Source organism: Falco rusticolus, chromosome 19 (genome assembly GCF_015220075.1).
Source record: "Falco rusticolus isolate bFalRus1 chromosome 19, bFalRus1.pri, whole genome shotgun sequence".
NCBI lineage: Eukaryota > Metazoa > Chordata > Aves > Falconiformes > Falconidae > Falco > Falco rusticolus.
This window is the reverse complement of record NC_051205.1, coordinates 2,733,704-2,761,033: the sequence shown is the minus strand read 5'-3', so window position 1 is coordinate 2,761,033 and position 27,330 is coordinate 2,733,704. Positions and strand designations below refer to the sequence as shown.

Here is a 27,330-nt window from a genome sequence, read left to right as displayed (position 1 = left end):
GAAGGCTAGAGAAAAAAGGGACTAAGGGAGGGTGTATGGAGGAGGGGTCAGTGGCTTCTTTTCCTGGGCTAGGGAAAGGTTTGGAGAGCACTAGGGTCTGTCCTGAAAAAAGAAGCAAAACCCTGAGCTCAGGATCTGCTGTGGGGTGGTGGGCATGGCCGTGCTGTGTGCTGGCGGGACGGGAAGGTGCCCACCTCGTTTAGCGGCCCTGTGGCGTGCGGGGCCTGTGCGATCTGACAGGGAGCGGGGGACGGAGGCCATGTCACCCCAGCTGTGCCTGGCTGTGGCTGCCAGCTGGTGCGGGCCCAGCCTGGGTTGTTAGTTTTTTTGGGCTCTAATTGTTGGCCGGTGTCAACATCAAAACTTGTTCCCCAAGGGGCCATCAGCCTGTGCACCTTTGGGACTCAATAGGTGACCTGTGGTGAGCGAGCTCCACCCAGCACTGAAAATGCATTGAAGTGGGTTATTACAGGACTAAATACCAAAAAGAAGGGAGTGCTTTAATGACAAACCTGCATTTATTTAAGCACTTCCTGCTTTTAAGCCCATTTAAAGATATACCTGTGAGTGGAGGGGGTTGGAAAACATCATCCAGTCTTTTTTTCAGCCCTTCCTCGTGTTACGATACAGCCTCTGCTGAGCCCGTTGATGAGAACAGTGTCCTTTGTTCCCGGACAGCTTTGGTGTCTGCTCAGTCTTTGCAAGCCAGAAAGCTAAGCTGTGTTGTGATGGCTGAGGAACGTGGTAGGTAGAAAAGTAAAAATTCATAGAGCACAGGACTGTACACATAGATGTAAATTTTTAGAAAGACGGACAATTTCTTCTGTTGAAAAACCTATGGTTTGTGGTACCATTATTCAGGCTCTGTAGGGCAGGAAGCCACCTATTTGTTCTTTATTATTTTCACTAGTACTAGTTTTTCATGAGTTTTGAAGCCACTATGAGCTTGTAGGTGCTGAATTAAGGTTTATTTGTTCTCGTAGTGACCAGCCATTTGCTCTGTCATGATGCCATTGTTGATATGATAGGCAATATTGAAATTTTCTCCCCAACTCAGGATGATTCTCCCCTGGAGCTGGGTGTGAGAGCTCTGGACATCACAGGTATTGCTTGTGAGATAAGGTTTCCTATAATTCCAAAGCTGTAACTTTTCCTTCTGAGAAAGGAATGCTTCTTGTTGTCTTCATGTTTAAAAGGAATAGAGGTTTGGTTTTACTATGTCAGCTAGCAAGAATTCATGAGTTTTAGTCTCTGTGTGAATTCGCCTTGCTGTAGAGGATTATCAGATTCCCCTAATTTGTAAAGTGACCTTTTTGCAGAATTAGAACTTGCCCTTGAACATCATGAACTTGAACTTCACAACCAAGTTATTGTGTCTAGTGGGTCTGACCTTCTTCCAGTAGCCTGGAGGTGAAGACAGCCACAGTGAGAGCAGCTGGGACAGAGCAGCCTTGGCTCTGTTCATAAGAGTATCTTTCTAAAGAGAGTTCCAGCTAAATCTTATGTCTGGATATGTGGCCATCTTTCCTGAGTGTGACCAGCCTGATTTGTAGTAAAAGAGACTGTAAAGGCAAACAGAAAATTTTGGGCTCTAATTCTGAGTTTCTCTGAATGCTTTAAATTCTCAGAGTAGTTACTTGGTCTCTCTGAGGATGTCTATATTCTCTTTTAATAAAATGAAAATCATGAAAGAATTCCTGTAGGAAAACAAAGATGTTCACATACAAGCTGCATCTGGTCTTCCTAATTGCACTTTCCATGTGTGTGGAACCTGAATTTGTAGGTAATAAGAGAATGAATTGTAAAACTCACCCCCTTTTTTTTTTTTTTAATCAGGAACATATTTCTTTAAAATATAACTGCATCCATTATGTTGGCAGTAGGCATCTAAATCTTAAGGCAAAAGCAGACTGCATCTTTTCAAGTGCACTGATTTGAAAATTGAAGTTGGCTTTTCTCAGTTTGGTGGGCTGCTCTCTAAATCAGCGTAATTAACTAAACTAAAGATTAACAACAGAGAATGGGCCTCGGAGCTTGGAAAGCCTGTGTCATGACTGCCTTCGTGCCACTTTTGTGCTGCTTGCTGAACTATTTTTGTTGGAGAGTGTTTGTTTGGATTCAAGAATTAGTTTTTACATGTTACTGGATACTTCAGAGGATGCATAATGAGAGCTTTTCTGCTTCAGTCACTAATTCCTATCCAGAAAAGCTTCACAGTGACCATAAGTGCAGGCTGCCTCACGGCTGTCCTTCTCCATTCTGTGCTGAAATCTGTTTACTGGCAGCAGGAAGATGTTTCTGTTAGAGAAACTGGCATCACTGGCACTTTGATTGCCTGCCCTGGGACAAAGCATAACACAAACTTCAGATTTCCAAGCCAGTTGAGGCATGCAGATTAATAATTTTTGATAATACATTGTGTTTCTTAATGAAAAATGAATTACTACCATTAGTTGCTGTTGGTGGTTGTCAGGAGCAAACCACAGGTTTTATTTCAGGTTTCACCGTCTACGCAGGAGACAGGTGGATACTGGAAGTGGAGTGAGAGTATGTGATCACTGAGGAAGTTTATGACGCAGCCAGTACTAAACTGTATTTATCTGATGTGAGTATGTGTTTAGTTAACAACCAGCAGCTGCCAAAGGGAGTGCCATGATTAATTGTGTTACAGATATTTAGCACTAATAAGGAAATGAGAGGGAGAAGGAGCTTAACCCTTGCTGTGTTGTTATCTCAGTCTCTCCCTCACACACATTTCTATTCACATTTCATCCATACCAATCTTCTTACGGCATTACAAACCTCTGCAGAAATGCACAATTCTGCGTTTGTGGAAAGTGCACTGGGTTTTCCTTGGGGGGGGACACAGTTTTCACTAATCTCTATCAATTTGCAGAACCTGAGAGTAACTCACCATTTCTCTAAGGAGCATTTTAAAGAGCTCCTGTCTTCTCATGAGGGGTCTTACCATATAGTTCAGGTCCTGGAAGATGGCAATGCAGGGATAAAAGCTGAACTGGTTTCTGATCTTCTACAGTTAAGAGGCAAAGGTGGTAATTTTCTTCAGAATTTTTTCTCTCTAGTCCCTCAGTTCATATAATAATACTCTTGTTCACACCTATGTGAAAGGAACTGCTCTGTGGTTCAAGCTGCGCTCTATTTCTCTTGCAAGAGCAAGTTACTTTCTACAAGGTGTTTGGAGACCAAGATAGGCCTTGGAATTAAGGATGCAGAGCAGGACACGGATACAGAGCCCTCAAGGAAGAATGTGTGAAGCACTCTGGTCCTTTCTGCTCTCCCCTTCTCTCTCTAATTAGCTTGAGATTGGCAAGTCTCTCATTGTTACTGTTCAAATCCTGAGTTTTCACTGAATTCCTTTGCAGAGGAAAAACTTCAGGTATATGAAGCTGAAGCTGCAAGCAGCGTCTCCTATTATTATACTTGTGTGAGTACTACAGTTGGTAGGTTGCAGTACTAACTGGTAATGTTCACCTTCTATTGAAAAAAAACCCGGAACTGATAATTACAGAAGAAACACCATTTACAAACCACTTGTTATTTTCTACTGTGCAAACGTTGGTAGAGTGCACGAAAGGTGTCAGGACTGTAATTGCCAGCTTTAGCAATGACTTCTCAGGAGAACCTCCACTTACCCTTCTGTAAAATGCTAATGAATTTCTAGATAACTTTTTTTGGCAGGCTGTGGCAATTGACTTTTATTTGTAAAGCTCCCTGAGATTCCTAGTTGCAGGATTAAGATGTTTTTTCATCTCCCACTGCCGATGTTTCTGTGTTATATAAACCACATCTGAAACAGCGATACGCCTCTGCGTTAACTCTGAGCTGGTAGCTTAGTCCATACATTTTCTTCTGGCAGAGGAACTGATTCCTTCACACTCACTGTATTTATTAGGTGGTATTTTGCCACTTGGAGCTCCGTGCATCCTCTGTCTAGGACTATGGATATCCCAAAAGCCAAGCCTCAATATAGAGTAGTCACAACTTGCCTAGTAGATAGTTCCTGCCTCAGTTCTTTCTTAGTTATCGTGAAGGAAATGAACGGTGAAGCCATGGCAAGGTGTATTCACAGGCAAATGGAAGAAGTGGGAAAATACTCTGAACTGTACGTACTTCAGAGCTGTTGCTGTCGGCCAGACAACTGATAGCTATGGCCTGGGACAAGGTGGGAAGAAGATTCACTTCTGCTCCTTGGAAAGTCAAGCTAAGAGTGTGCAGCTTTTAAATCTGCTTTACCTTTGAGTGTTTCTGACCCATTGTGGAATCCTTTTTCCAAAGTTCTTTAAGAAAAAATAAAAATATTCCCACTTACGATGATATTCTGAAGCCGGGATGTTTTATATGTCTTTACATTCATATAAAAAAGGATCTTATAAATATTTGCTGTCAGGGACCATTGATACCATTTCTGTATTTTGGTAAAGTATCCGTTGTTTTCTCCTAGTCCTTTCATTCAGAAGGCAGAATCACTTCCCTCGCTAGAAATCCCTGTACTCTGTAATAAATCTGTGCCAAAATCTTCTTAGACAGGCTCATGTGATTCAACACTAACAGTCCTAGTATTCTGTCTACTGATGTTTCAAAAAAGAGAAATGTGTATAACGTTTTACAGCAGAATATTTCCCCTTTTACTGGGTCTTTCCTCCGTTTAAGCTGATTCCAAAGAAAATCACTCGTATTCCTCACAGTATGATGCAGGCGAGCATTTCTTCTGAACAAATCAGAATTTTTGACAGCTTCCTTTCCCCCTCAGTATATTGCGGAAGAGGTGTGCAACAGGCAACTGGAGACATTAATTCCCTAAACCCCAGGGTTTGTTTTCCTCAGTGAACAGCTTTGTGTTTTATTTAAATATACTTCAGGTGATGTCAGAAGGTGGCCCCAGCCACAGTCCATCATCCACTTGTCTGTCACTAACTGCTCCATTCCTGAGGTTAACCAGCTTGGACAAGTAACGGTAAGGATGTTGTACAGGGTGTTATCCAGGTCGTTAGTGAAGACAGAGGAAAAACTGTTTTTTCACAATTATCTTTCCATATTATTCTTTTCCATCTCATCCTTTCCCTTCTGCTTGGACAGAATGTTAATCATTTATCTTGGTTGCCTTGACCTTGAAAAGCTGGCCTCGGAAAAAACTTCCATGAGTGGCGGATTTCATATCATGTTGTAGTGGGAGAGCTGAGGCGATGGGGTAAACGTAAAAGCACTGCTTCAGTTGAACTTGTTTCCTCCTGTAAACACGAGATGACGCCATTACAAGTTGGGTGGGAAGCTGCTCTTGCTGCACGTGGTGTTGGTTTTTCTGGCTTTCTGGCGCCCTCAGGGGGGATATTGTTAAAGGCACTATTCAATCCACGAGAGAAGTCAACAAGGCTCAAAAGAGCTTTCAAAGAAATGCCAGTGTGTTAGTTTTGTCAGCAGTTACAGTCATTGTAGAGGTGACAGATTGGAAATGGTAAGCCAGCGGGGCAATATAACCATCTACTCGGCGGCTCGGGGAAACATGGTAGCTAAACCTTCCCTGCTTGGCCAAAAACAGCTGAGCCCTTAACATGGATGTGAAGGGTTTATTTGGGAAGTAGAGCTATAGACCACTTCAGGCTGTTTAGTTTACTCAGATGTCTGAAAGCTTAGTTGTTTTGGTTTTATGGGATCAACTGGAATTAGAAGTGATTTGGTTAAAAGCAGGAAGAATTCACGTACCTGCCACAAAACTTGTAACAGCCGCTGAGGTCGGTATTGTAGCCGATACTGAAAACTTGTGTTGGCCAGAAGGAGGATTCTTACCCTCGTGGGCTTCTGCAATGAGTAACTTAATGCAGGTTTAAACCCTGAGGTGGGTGTTTACTTGAGTGATGAGATCAGTAAAAAGAACTGCTTCAGCTCTCTAATTCACTAATTCTAGCATGCTAAAGTGAGTATTACTACTAGTAGTACTTTATGTAGCTTATGAAACAGAAGCAACAGCTGTTTGGGCTGGCTGCTTTACTCCTGTTTACCTAATGTGAGGAATTCAGGTGTAACGGGCTAGAGCTCTGTGCTCCGCTGTCTGGGAAATGCCTGTGTGTGAGTTTGCAGGGAAGGGCAGCAGGGAAGTACCACCATGGTAGTGAGGAGGAGCCTAGAATTGCCAAAACACAAGTGCCTGGAGTAGCGGTACTGACCTCGGTTGTGTTTTAGCTCACAAATGCACAGCACTCTCTGAAATTCCTGCACAGAAATTTGGAGAGCTTTGGGAATTGATTCATGGTGGGAAGAAGATGGGATCATTTCACAGAAGTTAGAATTTTAATGGAGGGAGAGGAGGGTTTGGTTTGTTTTTTAAAGGACCACAGAGAATATATGACTGGTAAGAAGTTTACGATGCATGTATCATCATTCCCCTTCCACTCACAGTTTCTAAGCATTCACTTTCAATTTTTAACGGCATATAATGTGACCTCATTTGGGACCGGATGGGATCCGCCCGAGGGAGCTGGTGGAAGCACTCACTGAGCCACTTTCCATGCCTCATCAGCAGCCCTGGCTCACTGGGGAGGACCCAGCAGACCGGAGGTCAGCAAGTGGGACACCCACCTAAAGAAGGGCTGGAAGGAGGGTCTGGGGGGCTACGTGCTGTCAGCCTGACCTCTGTGCCGGGGAAGGGCATGGAGCTGATCGCCCTGGGTGCAGATCACGCGGCATGTGCAGGACAATGGGGGGATCAGACCCAGCCAGCGTGGATGGGCCTTTGATGTGGATGGTGTCTACCTAGCCTTGAGGAAAGCCTTTGACGCTCTCTCCCACAGCATTCTCCTGGAGAAACTGGCTGCTCACGGCTTTGACAGGCGCACACTTCACTGTGTAAAAACTGTGCGGGCGGACGAGCCCAAAGTGGTGGTGGATGGAGTTAGATCCCACTGGCGCCATGCACACAGGGTGTTCCCCAGGGCTCAGTGCTGGGGCCAGTCCTGTTTAATATCATTTAATTATCAATGATCTGGACAAGGGGATTGAGTGCACTGAGTTCACAGCCAACACCAAGTTGATCTGCTCTGCAGAGGGAGCTGGGCCGATGGGCCAAGGCCAAGTGCACGAGGTTCAACAAGGCTCTGTGACGGGTCCTGCCCATGGGTCACACCAGCTCCAGGCAGCGCTGCAGCCTGGTGGGAAAGGACCTGGGGGTGCTGGTTGACAGCTAGCTGGGCATGAGCCAGCCGTGTGCCCAGGAGGCCATCAACAGCATCCCGGCTTGTATCAGAAATGGTGTGGCCAGCAGGATGAGGGCAGTGATTGTCCCCCTGTAATGGTGATGCCACACCTTGAATCCTGTGGTCAGTTTTGGGCTCCTTGCCATAGGAAAGACATGGAGGTGCTGGAGCGTGTCCAGAGCAGGGCAGCAAAGCTGGCGCCAAGGGTCTAGAGAACAATCCCAGAATGGTTTGGGTTGGAAGGGACCTTAAAGATCATCTAGTTCTGACCCTGCCATGGGCAGGGACACCTTCTGCTAGAATGGATTGTTCCGAGCCCCATCCAGCCTGGCCTTGAACACTGCCAGAGATGGGGCACACACAGCCTGTGCCAGCGCCTCACCACTTCCACAGTGAAGAATTTCTTCCAATATCTAATCTCAGTCTCCCCTCTTTCAGCTTAAAACCATTATCCCTTGTCCTGTCACTACAGGCCCTACTAAAAAGACTGGCCCCATCTTTCTTATAAGCACCCTTTAGGCACTGGAAGCTGTTCTAAGGTCTCCCCAGAGCCTGCTCTTCTCCAGGCTGAGCAACCCCAGCTCTCTCAGCCTGTCCGTATTCTGAAATTCCGACTTGGAAACATTGGTCTGGTAACAAAGGCACAGCGTTCGCTCTGGCATGGCCCAGGACTTCTCAGTTGGTACCACCATGCTGTTGAGTGAGGTCCAACAGCTGGGCAGACCAAGCCATACAGTGCCACAGGAGCACGGCACAGCCACGGTCTCTGAACAGCCCCGGGCTCCCTGCCCAGAGCTCAAGGCAGAAACCAGCCACCTCTCACCACTTGTCAGCCCTTGTTATGCCACTACCTCCCCCACAGGAAAAGCACGAATTGCTGCCCAAGGCACAGTCACAGCTACATTATGTATGGCTGTGAAGAAAAATCTCGTATTGGGGCTTGGAGCTGGAGGAAAATCTCGTATTGGGGCTTGGAGCTGGAGAAAAAGCTGGTGCAAAGTACCAGGCCTTCTGGACCCTTCCTTCCCTCTTCTATTTATTTTATTTATAGTGATTTATTTTACTGACTGTATACCTATTAGCAGCCAGGTGCTTCCAGGACTTCCTGGCAAAAGAAAGGCAAACTTCTTTCATGGTGTTTCTTTTATTAAAAAAAATCCTCAGTACCTCAACACAGCTCAACCCTTAACAGAGCAACCAGAAAGAACAGAAACACAGCAACGAAGCGCTCACCGAAACACAGCGGGGCTTCCGAGAGAACAAGCATCAACAGGGACCTCCTGCACCCCACCTGAAAAAACAGCAGCTCTGAGAAGCCTCTAGCAAAAGGAGCTCTGGTTTTGTCACTAGAGCTCCTTCCCGCAGATGTTTCAGCGAGGCAGGCAGCACGTGGGAGAAGGGGGCCCTGAGATTTAATTCAGTTGTGAAGACTGCAGCGGGCAAAGAGCCACTGGGCCAAATGGAGGCTGGAAGGCAGCGCAGGCCTCAGAGACACTGCAGAGCTGTGCCCCTCGGTCACAGCACAGAGGCACCAGCACTGTCTGCAATGAAGCGAGGGGCCTCTGCTCCGAACACACAGACAAGGCAGTTTGGGATTTCCAGTTGGGTTCTTTTTCATTTGTTTCTTTCTTAAAATGTAGAAGACAACACATCGCTGCTGTTGAAGTGCTGGATTCCCTCTTGCCGACAGGGCGGTGCTTGGCAGGGTGACTGTTACTGATCCCTGCTGTTCTGGGTGGCTTCTTTCCCGAGCTCTGGGGTGCTGGTGGCTTTGCTCAGTTCTTTTTGGTCTTGGGGGTGTCATACTTCCTCTTGCTCGAGTACCACAGCAGCAGTGGGATCCCGATGGAGGGCAGGGTCATCACACCAAAAGCTGCCCAGTCCAGCTAGAAGGAGAAATGGTGACAAAGAAGTCAAAACAAATCATGTACATGTGAGTTTGCAGCCATCAGATCTTCTTCCAGCTCAAATCCCACCATGCCAGCTCCTCCACAGAGGCAGCCAGGATGAGATTTCCTTGCTTTTTCTGCCATACTCTTCTGGACAACCAATATGGATTAACTGCAATCCATGTTGGAATTTTCCAGGTGACCGTAGCACGAACCAAACGCACCACAAGCTGGCCAAAAGCCACCGCGCTGGGTTGCACTTTCCGTTCCCGATTGAAAGGTACTTACAAAGTGAGGGGAGAACCTCCTGTCAAACTCACGCTGAGCCAAGATGCCTCCCTGCCCTGGAGCACTAGTGAAACCAACCTGAAAGAGGGGGAAAAACATAGTATTTGCCACCTTTCCTTCTTGCAACAGAGCCTGTGCAGCGTAGGAGAGCAGGGACACGCACCAACCCCCAACAAGCAGCTCAAGGAGCGCAGCCAGGTGTATCTGCTCTCTGATTTGGGCAAGGATCCTACAAATAGTCAACTCACCACAACCTGTCCGCCCTCCTGCACCAGGTATGTGATGGTAGCAGAGGTGAAGTTGAAGTAACCAGCTTTGAGAGGCCGCAGAACCACAGTGTGGGACACGTTACTCGCTCTGAGAGCCGTTAAGTTAAGGAAAACCATTGCATTTCATCAAAGAAAAGCAAGGAGATGGGTAAAGAGCAGCCTCAAACCAGGTGGAAAAGTCAGTGCGGCTGACAGATGCGAGCCCCCTGTGGCTACAGACATCCAGACCCATCCAAGGCTGATCCAGCTGCTCCTCCATCCCAGGCAGAGGAATTGCGCAGGGACCTGGCCCTCTCTGCAAGGAACTTTTTTTTTTTTTTTAACACAGCACCTTCAAGAAGAGAGATTTGCATCCAGTACCCTGCCCAGGGTCTGGCACGCTGGAATTTCAGCGAAAATGGATGAAGACGGGAGAGCTACAGGATGCTTGGGGGTGAGAATGAGTGCTGAGAGAGATTTCACAACATGAAAAGATACGGAGCAATCCTGTCCCACTTGACATTGAGCATCCCAGAGACAATGCCAAAATCTTCGGGGGGGAAAGAATCATCCGACAGCTCCACATCTAAAGCAGCACTAAATGCAACAAAAAAAGGGATGAGAAAAGAATCTTAGAGTTGGCATTCTCCTCACAGGGTACTGCAGCAAAGGGGGGTGACGGCTCCATACTGACAGTTCAGCAGCTGGAAAAACTGACTTTTGAAACATGAAAAGTCACTGGTAGAAGATGGGGAGGAGAGTCAAGCTGCATTACAGGGAGACTGCAGAAAGAGGAAGGTGAAGCTGAGAGAAACTGAAAGAAAAAAAACCCCAAAAATGGGAAGCTAGAGGCGAAAGAGCTCACAAATCCAAGAGTGAGAGGCTGCGTGCATGGGGAGCAGAGCATCACAATACTTTTGTATTTGTATACTACACCACATTGGAACAACAGCTAGAGCAGCCGTGGGGTGAAAGCAGGAAACGGTGAAAGGAAGGACAACGAAAGAGGAAGAAAAAGGCAAATTGCAGGGTCAAATCTTCAAGCACTGCTGGTAAGCTCAGAGTTAGGGGGAGCAAAGCTAACAGCACATCATGGAGTACAGGAATAGTAATACACACGTAACGTTTGCCCTGGGTCAGTACTAGGATGCTGGATGAGGCTTACCTAGAGCCAACATTGTAGATGTTGTACTGCAACGTCAAGTCCTTGCCCTCCACTGCGTATCTGTTTAACAGAGATTTGGAGGCCAGGAGCCTGGCACCTTCCTCACAGCGCACCACGTAAAACAGGGCAAACACGGCGAGAATCAGGAGCTTCATCTAGGAAAAAAAAAAGAAAATGAAACGTCATTGATGATTTAATTGCAAAAAGAATGATGAAAACAAGACGATTCAGGCATTCATGTGTAGTGGGAGAACAGCTGTACACTTCACAGCAATATTGATAAAGGGTTATCACAAGCTGGCAGAGCGCTACCCTCGCTCCACGCAAGTCTGCAACTGCCCCTGAAATACCTGTGCACTTTTGTGCAAGGACGTAGGAACTGGCACAGCAGTGACCCAGACCAGCAGGCACAGAAGAAAAATGACCGTTTTCTCCCTTTTCAAAGCCTGGGCAAGTATCGCTCCCCTTTATCACATCTTAGTAATTAGCAAAGGTCTCCGATCACAAAGCCTGTTCTAACTAGCTTCCACAGCAAAAGCTCCGGCAATTCGTTTCACCAGTTTTAGCAACTAATTGCCACTGCGAAGCACGGCAGCTTCTCAGCAGTGTCTTATACAACAGAGTCAGCTCTTCTCCCCACCAAATTGTCTGTTCTTAGAAACTCCTAGCTCCTCATTTCCAACATTTCTTATCCTTTCCTATTTCCAGCCACAGAGGTACCACCAACTCCCTCCAGTGGCCTTTCGGTCAATCCCTGCCTCAGGCCACGTGTCCCACTTTCCTGAAGCATCTCTGGAGCTGCCCTGCTGAGAGGACAAGGAGCCCACACACCCCTTAGACACGCAACCCATCAGGAGACTTGTCAGTGCTTTGAAGCGCACAAACCGCTGGCGTGTCAGAGCCTCCACGCCGGAGGACCCTTCCTTCCCCTCTCCTCCCCTGCCACAGTCTCCACACTCCCGTTCCCACCCTTGGCTGCTCCTACACACCCACGGCTGCTCCTACACACCCACGCAGGGCAGGCAGCTCAGGGATACGGCTCCACGCAAACCCAAGAACATCCCCAGCCGGCAGCGCTTCTCAAACGTGAGCCCGTTCCTGCCGTGCAAGAACCCAGTTTGACACCCCGAGATGAGATCTTGGTTTACGACAGAGCTGTGCAAACCTGGGTGCAAGCGACCAAAGCCAGCCATAGTTACAAACATTATACACCAAAATTATCACACTTTCCATGCCCGGTGGGCAGGTCTGTACAGATAACTGACTACGCTTTGGCACATCCATTATACTCCTTATGCTACTGCACACGCTCTCTGAGGAAGGGTCTTTTAGTGTTTTTTATTTCCTCAGGGGGTGTGATTTTTAGTGTTATAACGAGGCCAGGGCAAGGCTGAGGGCCGCAGGAGCTGACTCCTCAGGGTTTAACACCACGATGGTCTAAGTGTGCCGGCCTACACGGCAAAACCGGGATGTTCTTTGGTTCACCTCTCCCAAGGCCGACTCCCTGGATCAGAAGCTCCTTAAATCACCGTTCCGGGCAGCTCGAGGGCCAGCCTGACCTACGCTCTGCGCACATATATCTTTAACGTATAGTTAAACGCTACCGCTGGGTTCAGCGCTCAAGAAATGGGGAGCGCAGCCATCACCAGCAGCAAGGCCCGGCTGGGCCCTCCCGTCCCCCCAAAACCCCCACCGCAGCCACCGCCAGGCCCCGACCAGCCCCCCCGCCGGAGACCGGGACCCCCCCCAGCCCTCACCGTCTCTGCCCCTCGGCGCTCAGGGCAAGGCCGAGTCAGCGTAGCAGCAGCGGAAGTGACGCGATGCAACATGGCGGCCGCCCGCGGCATGCTGGGAAATGTAGTCCTCCCCGCCCAGGAGGATGCAGCTTTCCTAAAACCCGAAACCACCAGGTTTTCGTTCAAAAATAGCACTTATCGCCCCTCCTCGCAGAGTGCCGGCCCCTGCCCTACCCAGCCTCCAGCCCCACGGGTGCCGGGGCAGCGGGGGGTGCGGCAGACCAGGCTCCCACCAGCAATTCCTGAGGGAACAGGCCTCGGTCTGGAGCTGCGACTGGGGTTTGCTGGAGGCCCCTTGCAAGTCGGTGCGTTGGGAGAGGCGACAGCAAAGCTGCCGAGCAGGGACGTACCGTAGGAAGGCAGAAGGTGGCCATACCTCCCTCTTCCCTTGGCTACTGCTCACGTTCCTCCCCATCTGGTCTCGAGGTCGGCACAATTCTCTTCTTACCGCCTTCTCCAAGGGAAAAAAAGAGGCACCCTCTCCACCTGGCCGGCCTTCAGTTTGTGACAAGCACATAGAGCAGCAGCCCAATCACCACCATGGCTCGCAAGAGCAGTTCCACGCAGAGCAGCAGGATGCCCGTGAGGAAGATGGCTAGCAGCTCTGCCCAGCTCGCCAGCACTGCCAACCGCATCGAGGCTTTGGAAAGCAACGAGGGAGAAGATGAGAGCAGGGTTAAATTCCTCAAACAGAAGGTGGGATGCCTGTCCTAGTGCACAAGCCCCAAAACTGTATCTTGATATATTAGGGATACTCTGCTTAACTAACCCCACAGCAGAGATGCTCCACCCTTCTGTTTCCAACAGATTAGGAAATGTCCGGACCTCCTTGTTGCAAAACCAGTAGCAACACAAAGCCATGAGGCCTGGTTTTCAGTGCTGGAGGAAGCTTTGAGAGGTTGCCTATACCAGTGTCTCTCAGGCAGCTGCCTGCAGACCTCTGATGGTAGAGGGGCCAAAAAAACACCCCTCTGTACATGCATCTTCCTCACACACCAAACAGCCCATGAATCCACCTCTCCAGGGCTCCAGCTGCCAGATCACCACCTCATCCTCTTTCTTTTATCAAAGTTCCCGACTTTCAATCTTTAGCAGTGGCTCCCCATACACCCGATTTCTTCTCTCCCTGCCGAGCCACACAGGGTTTATCCAAGCTGCTGACTACAGAAAGCACCACAGAGCTTAAACCAGGGCTGGCCCTGGCCCGCACCTCAGCAGGGTTTGCTGCAGCGTCATGATAGGATGAGGGCCCCATCACACAAATACTGAGAAAATACCTGTCCTTGGCCTGAGAAGTGTAGAGCTTTTTACAAAGAGGCTCGAATTTCTCAGCAAAGCCCCTTCCTCAGGCAGCTGACTAGCAGACGCTAAGGCAGCCAACCTACTTCTGTCTGCGTTTCTTCCTGGCTAACAGTGTGAGCTGGAAATGAGAGAGGGAAAACAAAGCCTTGTTATTGAGCAAACAGTTTGAGGGGGGCAAACAAATAATCAGAAACGCTGGACACTTTTCCAGGCACACAGGGTGCGGGAGGGCGGAGGGAGCTGGTGGTGTGGCCTCTGTCCCTGCCATTACCGCTGGGCAACCGGAGGGGCCTGGCAAAGCGCCCTGTGACAAAAATGGCTGCTGCCAGGCTACCTCGCAGCTGCTGTGCTGTGAGGGGGCATCTGAGCCCCCGGGAGGGCCCCCGGTTCCACCGGGCAGCCCCGCTTCAGCCGCTGTGACGGGGACGGGCCCGGGGTGGCGGGATGGGCCGAGACAGGCCCGGCTGCCTCAGGAACTACGGTTACCAGCATGCACCGCGGCGAGCCCGCGCCCGCGGCGTGAGGTGGGCGAGACCACAGCGCTGACGGCGGGGAGGACACTTTGAGGACTTCCCTCCCACACACGGTTCTCAGAGGTCTCGACCGCCTCACAGCTCTCCCGGAGATCCGGCGGGTAGCGGCTGCGGTGCCTCCGCCATGCAAGGGGGAGCGGGCAGGGGAGAGGCCCGCCTGCACCCCCTTGCTGCTCGTCCCCCCGCCCCTTTGCTCATGTGGCACTGGCCTCCCGCACATGCGTAGTCCCGCGCGGCCCCTCCCAGCACGCCGCGGCTCCATGCGCTGAGGCGCCACCTCTCAACCGAACTTGCTGTGGCTGCGGGGAGGAGGGGCACCGCCTCCTTATTGGGCGCCGGGCCAGCGGCGCGGGCCGGGATTGGTCGGCGCGGGCGGGAGGCGGGGTAGGGTGCCGCGGCACGGTGAGGCGGCAGCTCTCGGGGCGCGCTGTCTCCAGAAGGTTCCGCGCCGCGCTGCAGCCGCCGCCGCCGCCACGATGATGGGCCCGCGGCCTGTTCTCGTCCTCAGTGAGTGTCGCCGCCCGCCGGCCCGGCCTCCCGGCGGGCTCCCGAGGCTGGGGGGCGAGCAGGGGGCTCCCCCTCTCCCCTCCCCGCCGCCATGTTGGGTCCCCCTCGCGGCCGGGCCCGGCGCTCCCCTCCCGCCGGCTGCCCCCGGGCCCCGCGGGGGCTGCACAGCCGCTGCCTGGGCCCCTCCGCCCCCTGCGCTGGAGCGCTGCTCGTTAAGGCCTTCCTGGCGGATCTCTGTTTCCCCCAGCCCTGTTTCCCCCCGCAGCCGTGTTTCCCCTCGTTGGGGTCGGTTTGTGCCTGGGCTGCTCGCCTTAGCCAAGAGGCAGCGCTTGTAGCCCTTTCCTTAGGCCTCCTTACTTTGTTCTTGGTGTTGCTTTTGCCGTTGCTTTATCGTAGAATCGTTTAGGTTAGAAAAAAGTCTTTAAGGCCACCAGGTCAGCCTGCTCCCCCGGCACTGCTGAACCGTGTGCCTCATCACCACACCCATGCGCTTTTTAAGCGCCTCCAAGGGATGATGGCTCCATCACCTCCTTGGGCAGCCAGTGCCGATGCTTGACCAGCCTTTTGGTGTAGAAATTTTTCCTCTTATTCAATCTAACCCTCCCCTAGCACAACTTGGGGCTGTTTCCTCTGTCCTGTTGCTAGTTATCTGGGAGAAGAGACTGACCCCCACGTGTCTACAACCTTCCAGGCAGCTGTAGAGAGGGATAAGGTCCCTCCTGAGGCCCCCTCCTCTCCAGGCTAAACGCCCTCATCTCCCTCAGCAGCTCCTCATGAGGCTTCTGCTCCAGACCCTTCCCCAGCTTCATTGCCTTGCTCTGGATGCTTGCTTTTGTTGTGTTTTAAAAATGTATATGCACAAACATCCACTCCTAAAGTAAATCTGTGCTCATCCAGCCTAGGCCTGTAACAAAAGACAAGCGGCACCAAACCTCAAGGTGCTTTAGGGTCCTTTAGGGCAGACCCTTGTGACAACGAGTCCCCAGGTACATCTGTGAGCCTGTGGCACGGCAGTGGCAGCTCACCCTAATGTGCCAAAGGCCGAGCGACACTGATATATAAATCTTAAACCAATGTTCTGTTTACTCTGTGTGATCTGGCAGATTTCTTCGGAGTCACTGCTCTTTGATTTTTCATGGGGGAACAGGTTGTATTCCAGGGTTGCAAAATTTTGTCTCAGTTGAACTATGATGCTAATCGGGAATTCTGTTACAATAAGGAATGTCGTTTTTCACTGGCGCTTATGTCTTAGAGTGGCTGTGGTATTTATATTGTAAACTTAATTTAGAACTGGTCATATATCAAGTGCGTGTGATTGAGATGGTGTCTTTGATGCGTTGTCTGAATCACCGTTTCAGTCTTGGACTTACTTGGTAAGATCATATTAATGTACTTTTCTTTTTTTTTTTTTTTTTAATTAAAAACTTCAGGTCAGAATATGAAACGCGAGTCTGGAAGAAAAGTCCAGACTGGAAACATCACTGCTGCCAAGGTACCGTATTCTCGTGTCAGGCTGTTTTGATTCTTTTTGGTTTTTAATATATGTGTGTGTATATTTATATACTTATATATTTAAGAGGGTAAACTAGATCTGAAGCATGTTTTCTCTGTATGAATCCAGAGCAGAAGCGGCATAGAAAATGAATTTTCAGTGTTAAATAAGTGCAGTGTAACTGAACATGGAGGAGTTTAACCCACCGAACCCTCTTTCTCTGCAAAATCTGAGTGTGTCTAAATTTTGAAATCTCTTTTCAATAATAATTCGGTGTGGTGCCGCTTACGATCCCGCTGGCCTTGTTCCCACACAGTTCTTAACTTCTGCTGCATCTAAGCAGCTGCAGAGTGATCGGGTCACGTAAGCTTTGCACTGGCTGCTTGTTTCATATAGACTGTGGGGTTTTTAGACTTTTTGATGCCTCATTTCTTTTATTCCTCCTAGACTATTGCTGACATTATCCGAACATGTTTAGGACCAAGAGCTATGATGAAGGTAAGGACTGTCGCTGAAGTACCTGTGCTGTGTACTGAAACACTACACGTTACCAGTCAGTGTAAAAATTGCTTCTCTTTCGGTTTCAGATGCTTTTGGACCCCATGGGTGGGATTGTGATGACCAATGATGGCAATGCTATTCTTAGAGAAGTAAGTTTCTCCTAAAGGATTGTTTTTACTTAACATGTGAGTCAGAATCTTCGAGGATACAGTTACATAGCTGGCAGTGGAACTGTGTTATTTCATCGTCTGTCTTGAGAGCCAGGAGGTAGTAAACAGCAGTACCAAGAAGGGTGCTGACTGGGGAGGAGTTAAATATTTCCAGTGAATGCTCTTCCTCCTCAGAAAAGTCGGTTTGACCCCAGGGTGCTAAGTTTTCACAGAGATTTTACAAGAGCGATGTAAGTGCTATGGTAATTGTAGCTATAATCACTTGCATCAAAAAACTTAGGAGTAGATGTTTGCTTTTACAGCACCAAATAATTAGAACAAGAAATCACTGTCATCTTTCTGGTGCAAGTGCTGTTAAAATAACATTACAAAAATCGTAATGTCTGAAAAACTGTGAGAGACGCAGTCCTGTGAAATAAAAGGCCTTATTTTGGGTCTCAAAAAGGAAAAAAAAAATCTTTGCTATGGTTGGGCAGAATGCCTTTGATTGTTTAAAAGGTTTGGTATTTGTGCCATGGAGTGATGGCAAGATGTTTTAGCTTTAGTGTTCTGGAACACAAAACATACCCCTTGCTCCCCTGCAGATTCAAGTCCAGCATCCAGCTGCAAAATCAATGATCGAGATCAGCCGTACTCAGGATGAAGAAGTCGGAGATGGGACCACATCTGTAATTATCCTTGGTAAGGAGAGTGGATAAGACATAACTTTTTATAAAAGGCTTAAGGTTGAAGTTTGCCCTTTTTGCTCATCAGAGCCCAGTAAGTATGCCTTAACGAGACAGATGCTCGTTATTTACCAACTCTAAAATTGAGTCGCTTGTGGCAGAGGATGTTCATTAGACCCTTAGGTTACCAGCTCCATGCTTTGTGAGGTTATATTCTTTCCATGAGATAAGGACAGGTATATATAAGTACATCTATACATCTATTTATATTATATATAAGTATATATGTAAGTATAAGGAAAAGTATAGATGATGTTAGAGCTCTCTACATGGATAGCAGATACTTTTTGTCTGGTGTGCTGTTCTCCTGTCTTGACTGTTGATTGTTCTACAAACTTACCTGGGGAATTTGAGGATTTTTATTACTATTTTTTTTAGCTGGAGAGATGCTCTCTGTGGCCGAACACTTCCTTGAACAGCAGATGCATCCAACTGTGATCATTGGGGCTTACCGTAAAGCTCTGGATGACATGATCAGTATTTTAAAGAAAATTGGGTAAGTGTGGGCTGGTGGGAGTTAGAGAGAAGGGATGTGGTGTTTCCGTGCTGCTTAGAGATGGTTCTTGAGGGAATCATGCTCGTAAAATAGAATTTAATATAGTTGGAGAGGGATTCAATGGGATTATGAAGAGGTTGTAGCTTGGAGTAATACTCAGTTTACTGTGTTGTGTTTTTTTTTTCCTTGGTGTCAGCACTCCAGTGGACGTGAACAACAAAGAGATGATGCTTAAAATCATAAAGAGTGCTATAAATACCAAGGCAATAAACCGCTGGTCTGACTTGGCCTGCAGCATTGCTCTTGATGCTGTTAAGACCGTGGAGTTTGAAGAAAATGGCAGAAAGGAAATTGATATTAAAAAATATGCAAAAGTAGAAAAGGTGAGTATGTCCTGAAATGTTTCTTACCTGTGTGCCCCTTTCCCCTTCTGAGCTGGCTGTTCCAAAGATGCAGTGGGAAGAGTTTTGTCTACTGATCTGCAGGCAAAACCCTGGAATTTCCATCGGTGCTGGCAGCCTTGCTGGTTTACAGTGAAAGTGGAGTCAGTTATTTCAACTCTTCTAGAAAATTTGTCAAAAAGACCATTTAAGTTTCAGTTTCTGCCTTCCTGTTGCCAGGCAAGGGGGGTGTGAGCAGTTTCTCAAGTTCTTCCATGGATTTCACTTACCCGAAGTCAGCGTGCTCTTAAAATTAATTTGGATTGTGACCTGGATGCATCGTGGTTACTTGGGAGGGTTTTTCCTTTTTCAGTACATGGGATGGATAGTTTGAGGAGCACGGATACCCAGGTTTGCCTAGACTGACTTGCCTCATTTTCCCCCTTTCTTTTGTCTCTCAGATTCCAGGTGGTTTTAGTGAAGACTCGTGCGTTTTGCGTGGAATCATGGTGAATAAAGATGTAACTCATCCCAGAATGCGTCGTGTTATTAAGAATCCCCGCATTGTCCTTCTGGATTGTTCACTAGAGTACAAGAAAGGAGAGAGCCAGGTAAAGCAACTCTTGGTAGAGATGTCCGCAGCTTTTGATTGAAAAGTAGTAAGGAGAACAAATCCAGCTAGCTAGCTAAAAGCGTGAGTGGCAGAAGGATTTCTTCACGTTCTGCCTTTCCAGACACCTTTTGCTTGTATGGGCTAATTCCGCTGCGGGGTCAGTACCCTGGAGAAAAAGGGAGTTAAGATCACTCAAGCCAGGGGATCTGGGTCTGACTCAGGGGAGGATTGGAAGGAATACGGTGAGATATTGACACCTCTTTCTGTGCAGACTGATATTGAAATAACGCGGGAGGAAGACTTTGCCCGCATCCTGCAGATGGAGGAAGAGTACATTCAGCAGATCTGTGAGGATCTGATGAGAGTCAAGCCAGATCTGGTCATCACAGAGAAAGGAATTTCTGGTAATAACACACATGATCTTCCTTCATGTTGAATTAATCTCAGGGTTCACACTGTGTTAAATGCACTGTTCTGTAACTTTTTTAAAAAAGAAAAAAAAACACCCAAGCCACACACACACACACACCCCGAGCCTGATTTTGAGCGTGACCCTGGTTTGGTTTTGTTTTTTACCTTTCTAGCGATTGTTCTACATGGCAGGCATTGAAGTTGGTTCTCGAGGTTGCCTTGTGAATGTGGATGCTTAAAATAGTATTGTGCTTTGTGCTTTTCCAGCATTTGGAAACGCTATCAAAATATCAATATATTGATATCATAATATCAAAATACAGGGCTGAGCCTAGCAAACTGTGCAAAGCTGCGCTGTAATTTTGCCTTGCAGCTTGGTTTAAGAAGCTACATTTAGGTTTTTTCTTCCCATTAACCTTTTTTATTTTAATGATAACGTAAAGTTTGTCACAATAGCGCTGAGTCATCAATAAAATGTCACGATCCTGATTTCAGACTTGGCCCAGCACTACCTGATGAGAGCCAACATCACCGCCATCCGCAGAGTGAGAAAGACGGACAACAACAGGATCGCCAGGTAAACGCCGTCTCCTCGCTGGGGCCCGTTCTCGCCGCCTGTGGCGCGCGGTTGTTCTTACCTCACCCCTTTTCTCCCAGCTCTTTACTTGTGAGCATCTAACCTGAGCGGTGTTCGCGTGCTAGGGCCTGCGGAGCTCGCATCGTGAGCCGCACCGATGAGCTGCGGGAGGAAGATGTGGGGACAGGCGCCAGGCTTTTCGAAGTTAAAAAAATAGGAGATGAATATTTTGCCTTCGTCACCGATTGCAAAGACCCCAAGGCCTGCACTATCATTCTGCGTGGAGCCAGCAAGGAAATCCTAGCAGTAAGTTATTACACGTGCCGCTTCCCCGCCGCGTCCTGGCCACCTTCTTGGTGTCATTGCTTCCTTTCGAGCAGCTTTGGCGTGCGGATGAAGCAAACTCAAATTTCCGCCGGGTTCTGCCGCGACACAAGGATTCCCGTCTGGCGGGCTGTGCTGCCCAGTGAAGGCAAAGCTTTTCCATCCGTCCAAGGAGCCAGCCCCGCTGGCCGCCTTCCCAGCTGCTGGTGTGCCACGGTTCCCTGCCACCGATGATCCTCTGCTTTTTATACCTGTTGCAGGAGGTAGAACGAAACCTTCAGGATGCCATGCAGGTGTGTCGCAACGTCCTCATGGATCCGCAGCTGGTGCCGGGAGGGGGAGCGACTGAAATGGCCGTTTCCCACGCGCTGACGGAGAAATCCAAAGGGATGACGGGTGTGGAGCAGTGGCCTTACCGTGCCGTAGCCCAGGCTCTGGAAGTCATTCCCCGAACGCTCATCCAGAACTGTGGTGCTAGTACCATCCGTGTGCTGACCTCGCTCAGGGTAAGGCGTGGGGCTTGGGGGTCTTCTGAGGAGCTTCAGCCCCTTCCCGCTGCCTCCTGCTCCCCGGATCGGTCCTTCCCTGGCGTTGCTCTTGCGCGAGCAGCTTGTTGAGGGAGCGGCTTTAGTGGCAGTAAGCTTTTACATCAAAGGAAACTGGTGTTGAAGTAACCCGTCCGTTAAAGGGGATTGAGATTGTGGGGGTGTTTTGGCATTAGCTGAGCTGCAGACGTTTTTCCTGAAGGTTTGGGCCAAATTTGAAAGGGTGCAGGTGGGATTAAATAGCTTGTTGGAGGTACCAGCGTTAAAAAAGAAAACAACAAAACCCTGGGGGTGAACAAACCCAGAATCTTCCTTGGGAGATTAGATGGGATGGCACGAGAGAGAATATCTCTGAGTGCAAGTTCAGTATAATTGTTTCAGGTGGTGCTCAGTAACACGCTCATGGATCAGCTCCAGAATTGAAAACATTCTAATGACCTTTTACCATTTTCCTGAGCCCCTGTGGGTCACTTTTCATTTCCAGAAGGTGACTTTGCTGCCTTACGCTGTCGGTGGTGACCTGTCCCTCTCCGCTTGCAGGCGAAACACACTCAAGAAGGCAGCCAGACGTGGGGAGTGAACGGCGAGACCGGAGCTTTAGTCGATATGAAGGATTTGGGGATCTGGGAGCCTTTAGCAGTCAAACTGCAGACCTACAAGACGGCGGTAGAGGTAAGGAGGGAGGCGGGAGAAGTTCCGAGCCTCCGTGGCACGTCTTTTGGGAGAGGGGAGCGTTAATGCTGAGTGCTGGGGTGCTGAGCGTGGTGCCTGCGGGTGTTTCGGCTCGCTGACGTGGGAGGGGTGGCGATGCGATGCAGCACCTGTGGGAGCCCGTACTCGGGCGCTCAGAGTGGTTGGGTTTTGATCCTGTGGCTAAAACTTGTCGTGTTCCATATTCCCCCCCTTTTTTTTCTGCAAGTCCCACCAGGACAGGCTGGGGACGGACTTTTTATCAGGGCCTGTAGCGATAGGACAAGGGGGAATGGATTGAAACTTAAGAGGGGAGATTTAAATTGGATATGGGGAAGGGGGGGAATGATTTTACACTAAGAGAGGGGGGATTTAAATTAGATATGGGGAAGGGGGAATGGATTTAAGCTGGAAGAGGGGAGATGAAGATATTGGGAAGAAATTCTCCCCCGTGGGGGCGGCAAGGCGCTGGCACAGGCTGCCCAGAGCCCTGGACATGCGCAAGGCCAGGCTGGATGGGGCTGGGAGCGCCCCGGGCTGGTGGGATGGGTGTCCCCCTGCCCGTGGGGAGGTGTCCCTCTGCCTGTGGCAGTGGGCTGGAATTCGATGATCTTGAAGGGTCCCTTCACCCCCCAAAGCGTTGTGTGATTCGGTGAAGGACGGGCTGAGCCGGGGGTGGGCGGCTGGGTGCCAGCCATGTGCTGGAACCCTGGCGGTGGCCGGGGCAGCTGCTGCCCCTCGCATCGTCCTGGCCCGAGCCGCCCTCCCCTCAGCGAAAGCTCCCAGTTTGAGCCCTCGCTGGTGGGGCTGGGTCGAAGGCAAGGAAGCAAGGAAGAACTGGTGTCCCCCTTTTCTGTCCCTGCCCGTGGGTGACGGGCACGGTGTCCTTCCCGTAGTGCTGCGCTCGGAGGGTCGTTTTAACGCCAGGCTGGTGGTTTTGGGGTGTGAGGGAGGGGTCGGTTGGGGTTTATTTTTTCTGACCAGCTCCTGACGGGGCGGGGTATGGCACCTTTCCGCAGACGGCAGTTCTCCTCCTCCGCATCGATGACATTGTGTCGGGACACAAAAAGAAGGGGGACGATCAAAGCAAGCAGCCAGCCGCCCCCGAGTCTGCCCAGGAATAAGAGGGGGGGATCCCACCTCTGGGAAGAACCGGGCACCGGGGACTCGACGGTGGGAAGAGCTGGAGCGACCCCCCCCGGCCGGAGCTGAGCGGGGGGGAAAGTTTGTCTCAAGCCTGTGGGAGGGACGGGGAAATAAACCCGGGAGGGTGGGGAAGGGCTGGGGGGTCCCCAGGGGAGCCCAGGCCTCGCCCCGGGTCCGGGCAGGCACCGCTGACGGTTTGTCTCGTAAATAAAAACGTGTCAATGCAGCCTGTGCTGATGGGGGAGGGGGAGCGGGGGAGGAGCCGCCCCCGCTGGGGCTGCCAAGGGGCGATGGGCAGGTGAATGCGGCCCCTTAAAATCCGTCTTGAGGGGCGGGGCGGCTCCTTTAAGAAAATGGTGCGCGGCGCCTTTAAGGGGGTGTGTCACGTGCGCGGTCATGTGAGCGGGTGGGTTCCAAGATGGCGGCGGGCGCGCGGCTGCCGCTGCTGCTGCTGCTGGTTGGGGTGGGGGCCGGGGCCGGGCGGCGGGTGAGTCCGGCGGGGGAGGGGGGGGGGGCGGCGGCGGCACCGGGGCTTGGATCAGGGCCTGAGGGGTGGGGGCGGCGGCGGCACCGCGGCTCGGACCGGCGCCGGGTGGGAGGGGGCGGCGGTGATACCGGGGCTGGGGGGAGGGGGCGGCGGTGATATCGGGGCTCGGACAGGCGCCGGGGGGGGAGGGGGCGGCCGCCTCATTCTCCAGCCCCTGGTGCCTGTGGGGCCGCGCCAGGCGCCCAGGGGAAGTTCTGGGGGTCTGATCCCGCTCGGAGCGGGGGGCTGGAGCCCTGTGGCCCGGCGGTGCCGGTACCGTAGCCCAGACACACCGGGTGTGGGGAGCAGAGCGGCACCCACCGGCGCTGCACCGGGCAAATCCCACCGGGGGGCTGGAGGGGCTGCCCTGGGGGGGCACGGCGGGGGTCTTGCGCTGCCAGCCCGTGCCGAAAGCTGTTCTGAACCCATCGGCCGTGCGACGCTGGCTGAGCACCACTTGGGCCACCGCACCGACCACCTCGCCTTCGGCCTCACCCAGCGCTGGGTAGGACCGAGCCCCCTGAGCCCCCTCGTTGCTCCGCAGGTGTCGATGCAGTACAACCCCGGCTGGAACGGCTCCTCCGTCAACCTGCTCCACGTGCGGGCGGTGGGGCGGGGGGACACCCTGCACTACGTCTGGAGCAGCATCGGGGCCCCCGCCGCGCTGCTGGTGGCTACGGCGAGCGGGAGCAGCGCCCTGCGCCTCAACTGGACCCGGCTGCTCTCTCCCGATCCCACCGGCGCCGTCTGGATTGAGCCCCCCAGCAGCGTGGTCTACTCCACCGCCGTTGTCTTCACCAAGGTACCGCTGGGGAGAGCTGCCCCACGGCCGGGGGTGCGGGGGGGCTGCGCTGTCGGCCGGCAGCGTTCCCAGCTGCAGCGAAACGGCCCCTTGTGCCTCCTCCCCTGGTTGGCTCTGGCTTGGGTTGGTGCCTTGAGTTGGCCAAGGCAGCTCCTTTTTGGAGTCCCTCCTCTCCCCGGTGGCAGCCCCTGGTTCGCCGTGTGATGCGGTGGTGTCCCCAGCACCTGCCGGTGGCTCCCGGCCCCTCTCCCCTTCCTTGTCCCTAGGTGTTTGAGTACAGCCAGACCAAAATGTTGGAAGAGCTCTTCTACCCCACCTACGACCTGTCGGACTTTTCCTGGGACAGCGTCAATGGCACCCTGAACCACACGGCCCTGACGGCCGAGTTCAAGGGCGTCCCGGCCACCGACCCGGGTGGCAGCTTCTCCAACGGCAGCCTGGCCTTTCGGGTAAGTCCAGGGGGGCAAAGGTGGGGCGTACGTGCCACACTGCGACACTGTAGGGAGCACACGGTACCGTGTCGCCTCCAAAGAACCTTCTGGAGAGGGCACGCAGCTCCTTGGTGTCCCAGCCGGTGATGGCGCTGTCCCTCTGGGCTGTGTCCCCTGCAGGTGACAGCCTACGAGGTGGGTGGCCGTGACGGGCCCCTGCCCAGCCTCCTGCACACGGCGAACAGCTCCAAAGTGGAGTTTGTCCTGGCCGGGGTGGCTCCACGGGGCAACAGCTCCCGCTTCGCGCTGGAGGTGGCCATGGTGGAAGAGCCAGGGGTGGCGCAGAAGCTGCGCTCGGCGCGTTCCATCGACGATGAGTACACTCCCACCATCTTCGAGGCGAGTGTGGGGTGACGGCTGGGCTTGGGGACATCCCCTGCTGCAGGGGGAGGGGGATCTGGGGCCAGCGGGCTGGGCAACCTGCCTCCCCGCTGTGGCTTGACCTGCCGCAAAGGCTCCCCCCGTCCTGCCCTCGCTTCACCCGTTGCTCTCTCTCCACCAGATGCTCTCCCTGGTCGCCGAATCCCAAAATGACAGCTCCCCGCTCAGCTTCCTGCAGTGGAAGGCGACAGCCTACGGCTCCCAGACCCCGCGGCGTGAGGACAACATCCAGTGCCGGTCCCACAGCCTGCAGGCGGCCAACTGGAGCCTGCCCGTGTCCAGCCTTGTCCGCGCCTACTTCGGGGAGGGTGTGGGCAGCACCTACACCATCAGCGCCATCAACATTTCTTTTGGGGGAGAGGATGGGCAGGTTTACCAGGAGAAACGCTACCTGAGCTGGTGAGAAGGAGTTTTGCCTCCCCTGGCTCTGGGAAACCCTCTCCAACCCCGTGTGGGATCCTGCTGTGAAATAATCGATCTGATCCTATAGGGGGTCAAAAGCCCCGGATATCCCACCCCTGGGACGCAGCTGATCCCCGTCTCCATGGCTGATTTGTCTCATCCCCTCTGGCAGGTCGGTGCTGCTGGGCTTCGGGCAGCCCCCCAAGGACACCTTCTCCCCACTTGTCATCTCCATCATGGCCGTGGCGCTGGGCACCCCCATGGTGATGCTCCTGGTGGGCAGCTGCGTGGTTTTCTTTGCCCAGAGGAAACGCTACTCCGAGTACGAACCCATCAACTGAGCGGGACGGTCTCTGGAGAGACCTTCAGGATCCTTCTTGGCACCAGGAAACGACCGCGGCCGCTGCAGCCTCCTCTCTGCCCTCCCTGCGGTCCAGGCTCGGAGGGGACCGGGGCACCGTTTGCAGCAGCTCCCACATCACGTATCCCCCTGTCCCGTTCCCTCCTCCTGCCCAGATCCTGCACCCGCTTACACTTCTTCCTCTGCTTTTTCCTGATCCATCCAGCGAAGTGACCGGGGATGGCTGCTCAGGGTTGCTCTGAGCCGCGGAAAAATCCCCCTTCTCCCAAGGGATAAAACCACTGTCGTGTCTGCGGCCACGCAGCAGCTGGGCCTGGCTGGGCCGTGTCCCGGGCTGCCTGGGGGGCTCCAACCTGGAGGAGAGGGCTGGGGACTGGTACTGCCCCTGCCAGCACACAGAGTGCCTTCATCTTGCTGTGCAGGGGGCATCCCAGAACTGCCCGCTCGCCCCAGCTGGGGCTCACAAGACCCCTCGATCCCCACCAGGCACCGGCTGCTGGTACAAAAGGGAAACCCAGTGCCGCTTTGCCGCAGCTGCTTGAGCTGGGATAAATCCTGTCAGCCCAAAAGGTGCTGAGCTGGCCTCGCTGGTGGTTAACCGTGGCCGGCTCGGAGGTGCTATCCAGCTGCTTGAAGCCACGAGGCCAGCGTGGTCTGCGGCTGCTGGGTGCTGGCGGAAGGTCCCACATCAGTTGGGGCTGCGCCAGGATTTCACGTTCTCCATCGCTGACTTTGGCTTCAACCAAATAAAGCGGATTTCCAGAAGTTCCCTGTGGAAACGCTGCGCTCTGGGAGGGCAGTTCCTTCTCGGGACAAAATCAGCCTCGGAGAGGAGGGAGGGTCCCCGCAGCAGCGTGTGGTGCTCCGGGCTGGTTTTCCCTGAGCCGCGGGCCGTCTCCATCCCGAGAAGCGTGTTTGGAAGAGTCGGACCGTGTTCCCTTCTCTGACCCGGCTGGGCTGCAGCAGGGGAGCTGCCTCCGTGGGACGCAAGGATGGGAGGCGGGAGGAGCCAAACTCTCGGCAGATGTAGGGATGGAAAGGTGTTCCCTTTATTCGGTGGATTTTTAACGCGTTTGGGTTATGCCCAAGAACCGTGACAGGCAGACTGGCGCGGGGGTGCACTGCCAGGGGTCCCTTGGTGCCTGCAGAGCGCTGGGGTGCCGGCTGGGTGCCCCTCCTGGGGGGGACCAGCCCTCCCCAGCCCTGGTGGCAGCAAGCCCGGTGCCATCTCAGCCATCCCAGTTCCTCCTGGCAGGGCTCCCTCCCTCCGACCCGGCCAACTGGTTTGGGAAGCAGGTGCTAAACCTCTCCCAGGAGGAAGAGGAGGAGGAAGGACGAGCTGGGTGGGACTGGCCACACGC

At 52.1% G+C, this 27,330-nt stretch overlaps 3 protein-coding genes across 3 annotated transcripts; 2 read left to right on the top strand and 1 right to left on the bottom strand.

Annotated features, from left to right (window-relative positions):
* Nucleotides 1-8,333: 8,333 nt before the first annotated feature.
* On the bottom strand, nucleotides 8,334-12,670 carry SSR2 (signal sequence receptor subunit 2). The gene is made up of 6 exons (XM_037371106.1): nucleotides 12,556-12,670; nucleotides 10,799-10,953; nucleotides 10,132-10,230; nucleotides 9,634-9,742; nucleotides 9,386-9,463; nucleotides 8,334-9,094 (listed from the first exon to the last, which is right to left on the bottom strand). Exons 1-6 carry the CDS (start codon nucleotides 12,643-12,645, stop codon nucleotides 8,984-8,986), a joined length of 642 nt encoding a protein of 213 aa, XP_037227003.1. The 5' UTR covers nucleotides 12,646-12,670; the 3' UTR covers nucleotides 8,334-8,983.
* Nucleotides 12,671-14,805: 2,135 nt separating this feature from the next.
* On the top strand, nucleotides 14,806-23,232 carry CCT3 (chaperonin containing TCP1 subunit 3). Its single transcript, XM_037370955.1, has 14 exons — nucleotides 14,806-14,936; nucleotides 16,367-16,428; nucleotides 16,876-16,926; nucleotides 17,016-17,078; nucleotides 17,684-17,780; nucleotides 18,203-18,320; nucleotides 18,517-18,703; nucleotides 19,162-19,311; nucleotides 19,585-19,717; nucleotides 20,220-20,301; nucleotides 20,427-20,607; nucleotides 20,886-21,131; nucleotides 21,711-21,842; nucleotides 22,880-23,232. Exons 1-14 carry the CDS (start codon nucleotides 14,906-14,908, stop codon nucleotides 22,982-22,984), a joined length of 1,638 nt encoding a protein of 545 aa, XP_037226852.1. The 5' UTR covers nucleotides 14,806-14,905; the 3' UTR covers nucleotides 22,985-23,232.
* A 73-nt stretch (nucleotides 23,233-23,305) lies between these two features.
* LOC119140032 (glycosylated lysosomal membrane protein) lies at nucleotides 23,306-26,734 on the top strand. Its single transcript, XM_037371018.1, has 6 exons — nucleotides 23,306-23,493; nucleotides 24,077-24,334; nucleotides 24,601-24,783; nucleotides 24,946-25,164; nucleotides 25,328-25,605; nucleotides 25,781-26,734. The coding sequence occupies exons 1-6, from the start codon at nucleotides 23,425-23,427 to the stop codon at nucleotides 25,947-25,949; spliced, it is 1,176 nt and encodes a 391-aa protein (XP_037226915.1). The 5' UTR covers nucleotides 23,306-23,424; the 3' UTR covers nucleotides 25,950-26,734.
* Nucleotides 26,735-27,330: the final 596 nt, after the last annotated feature.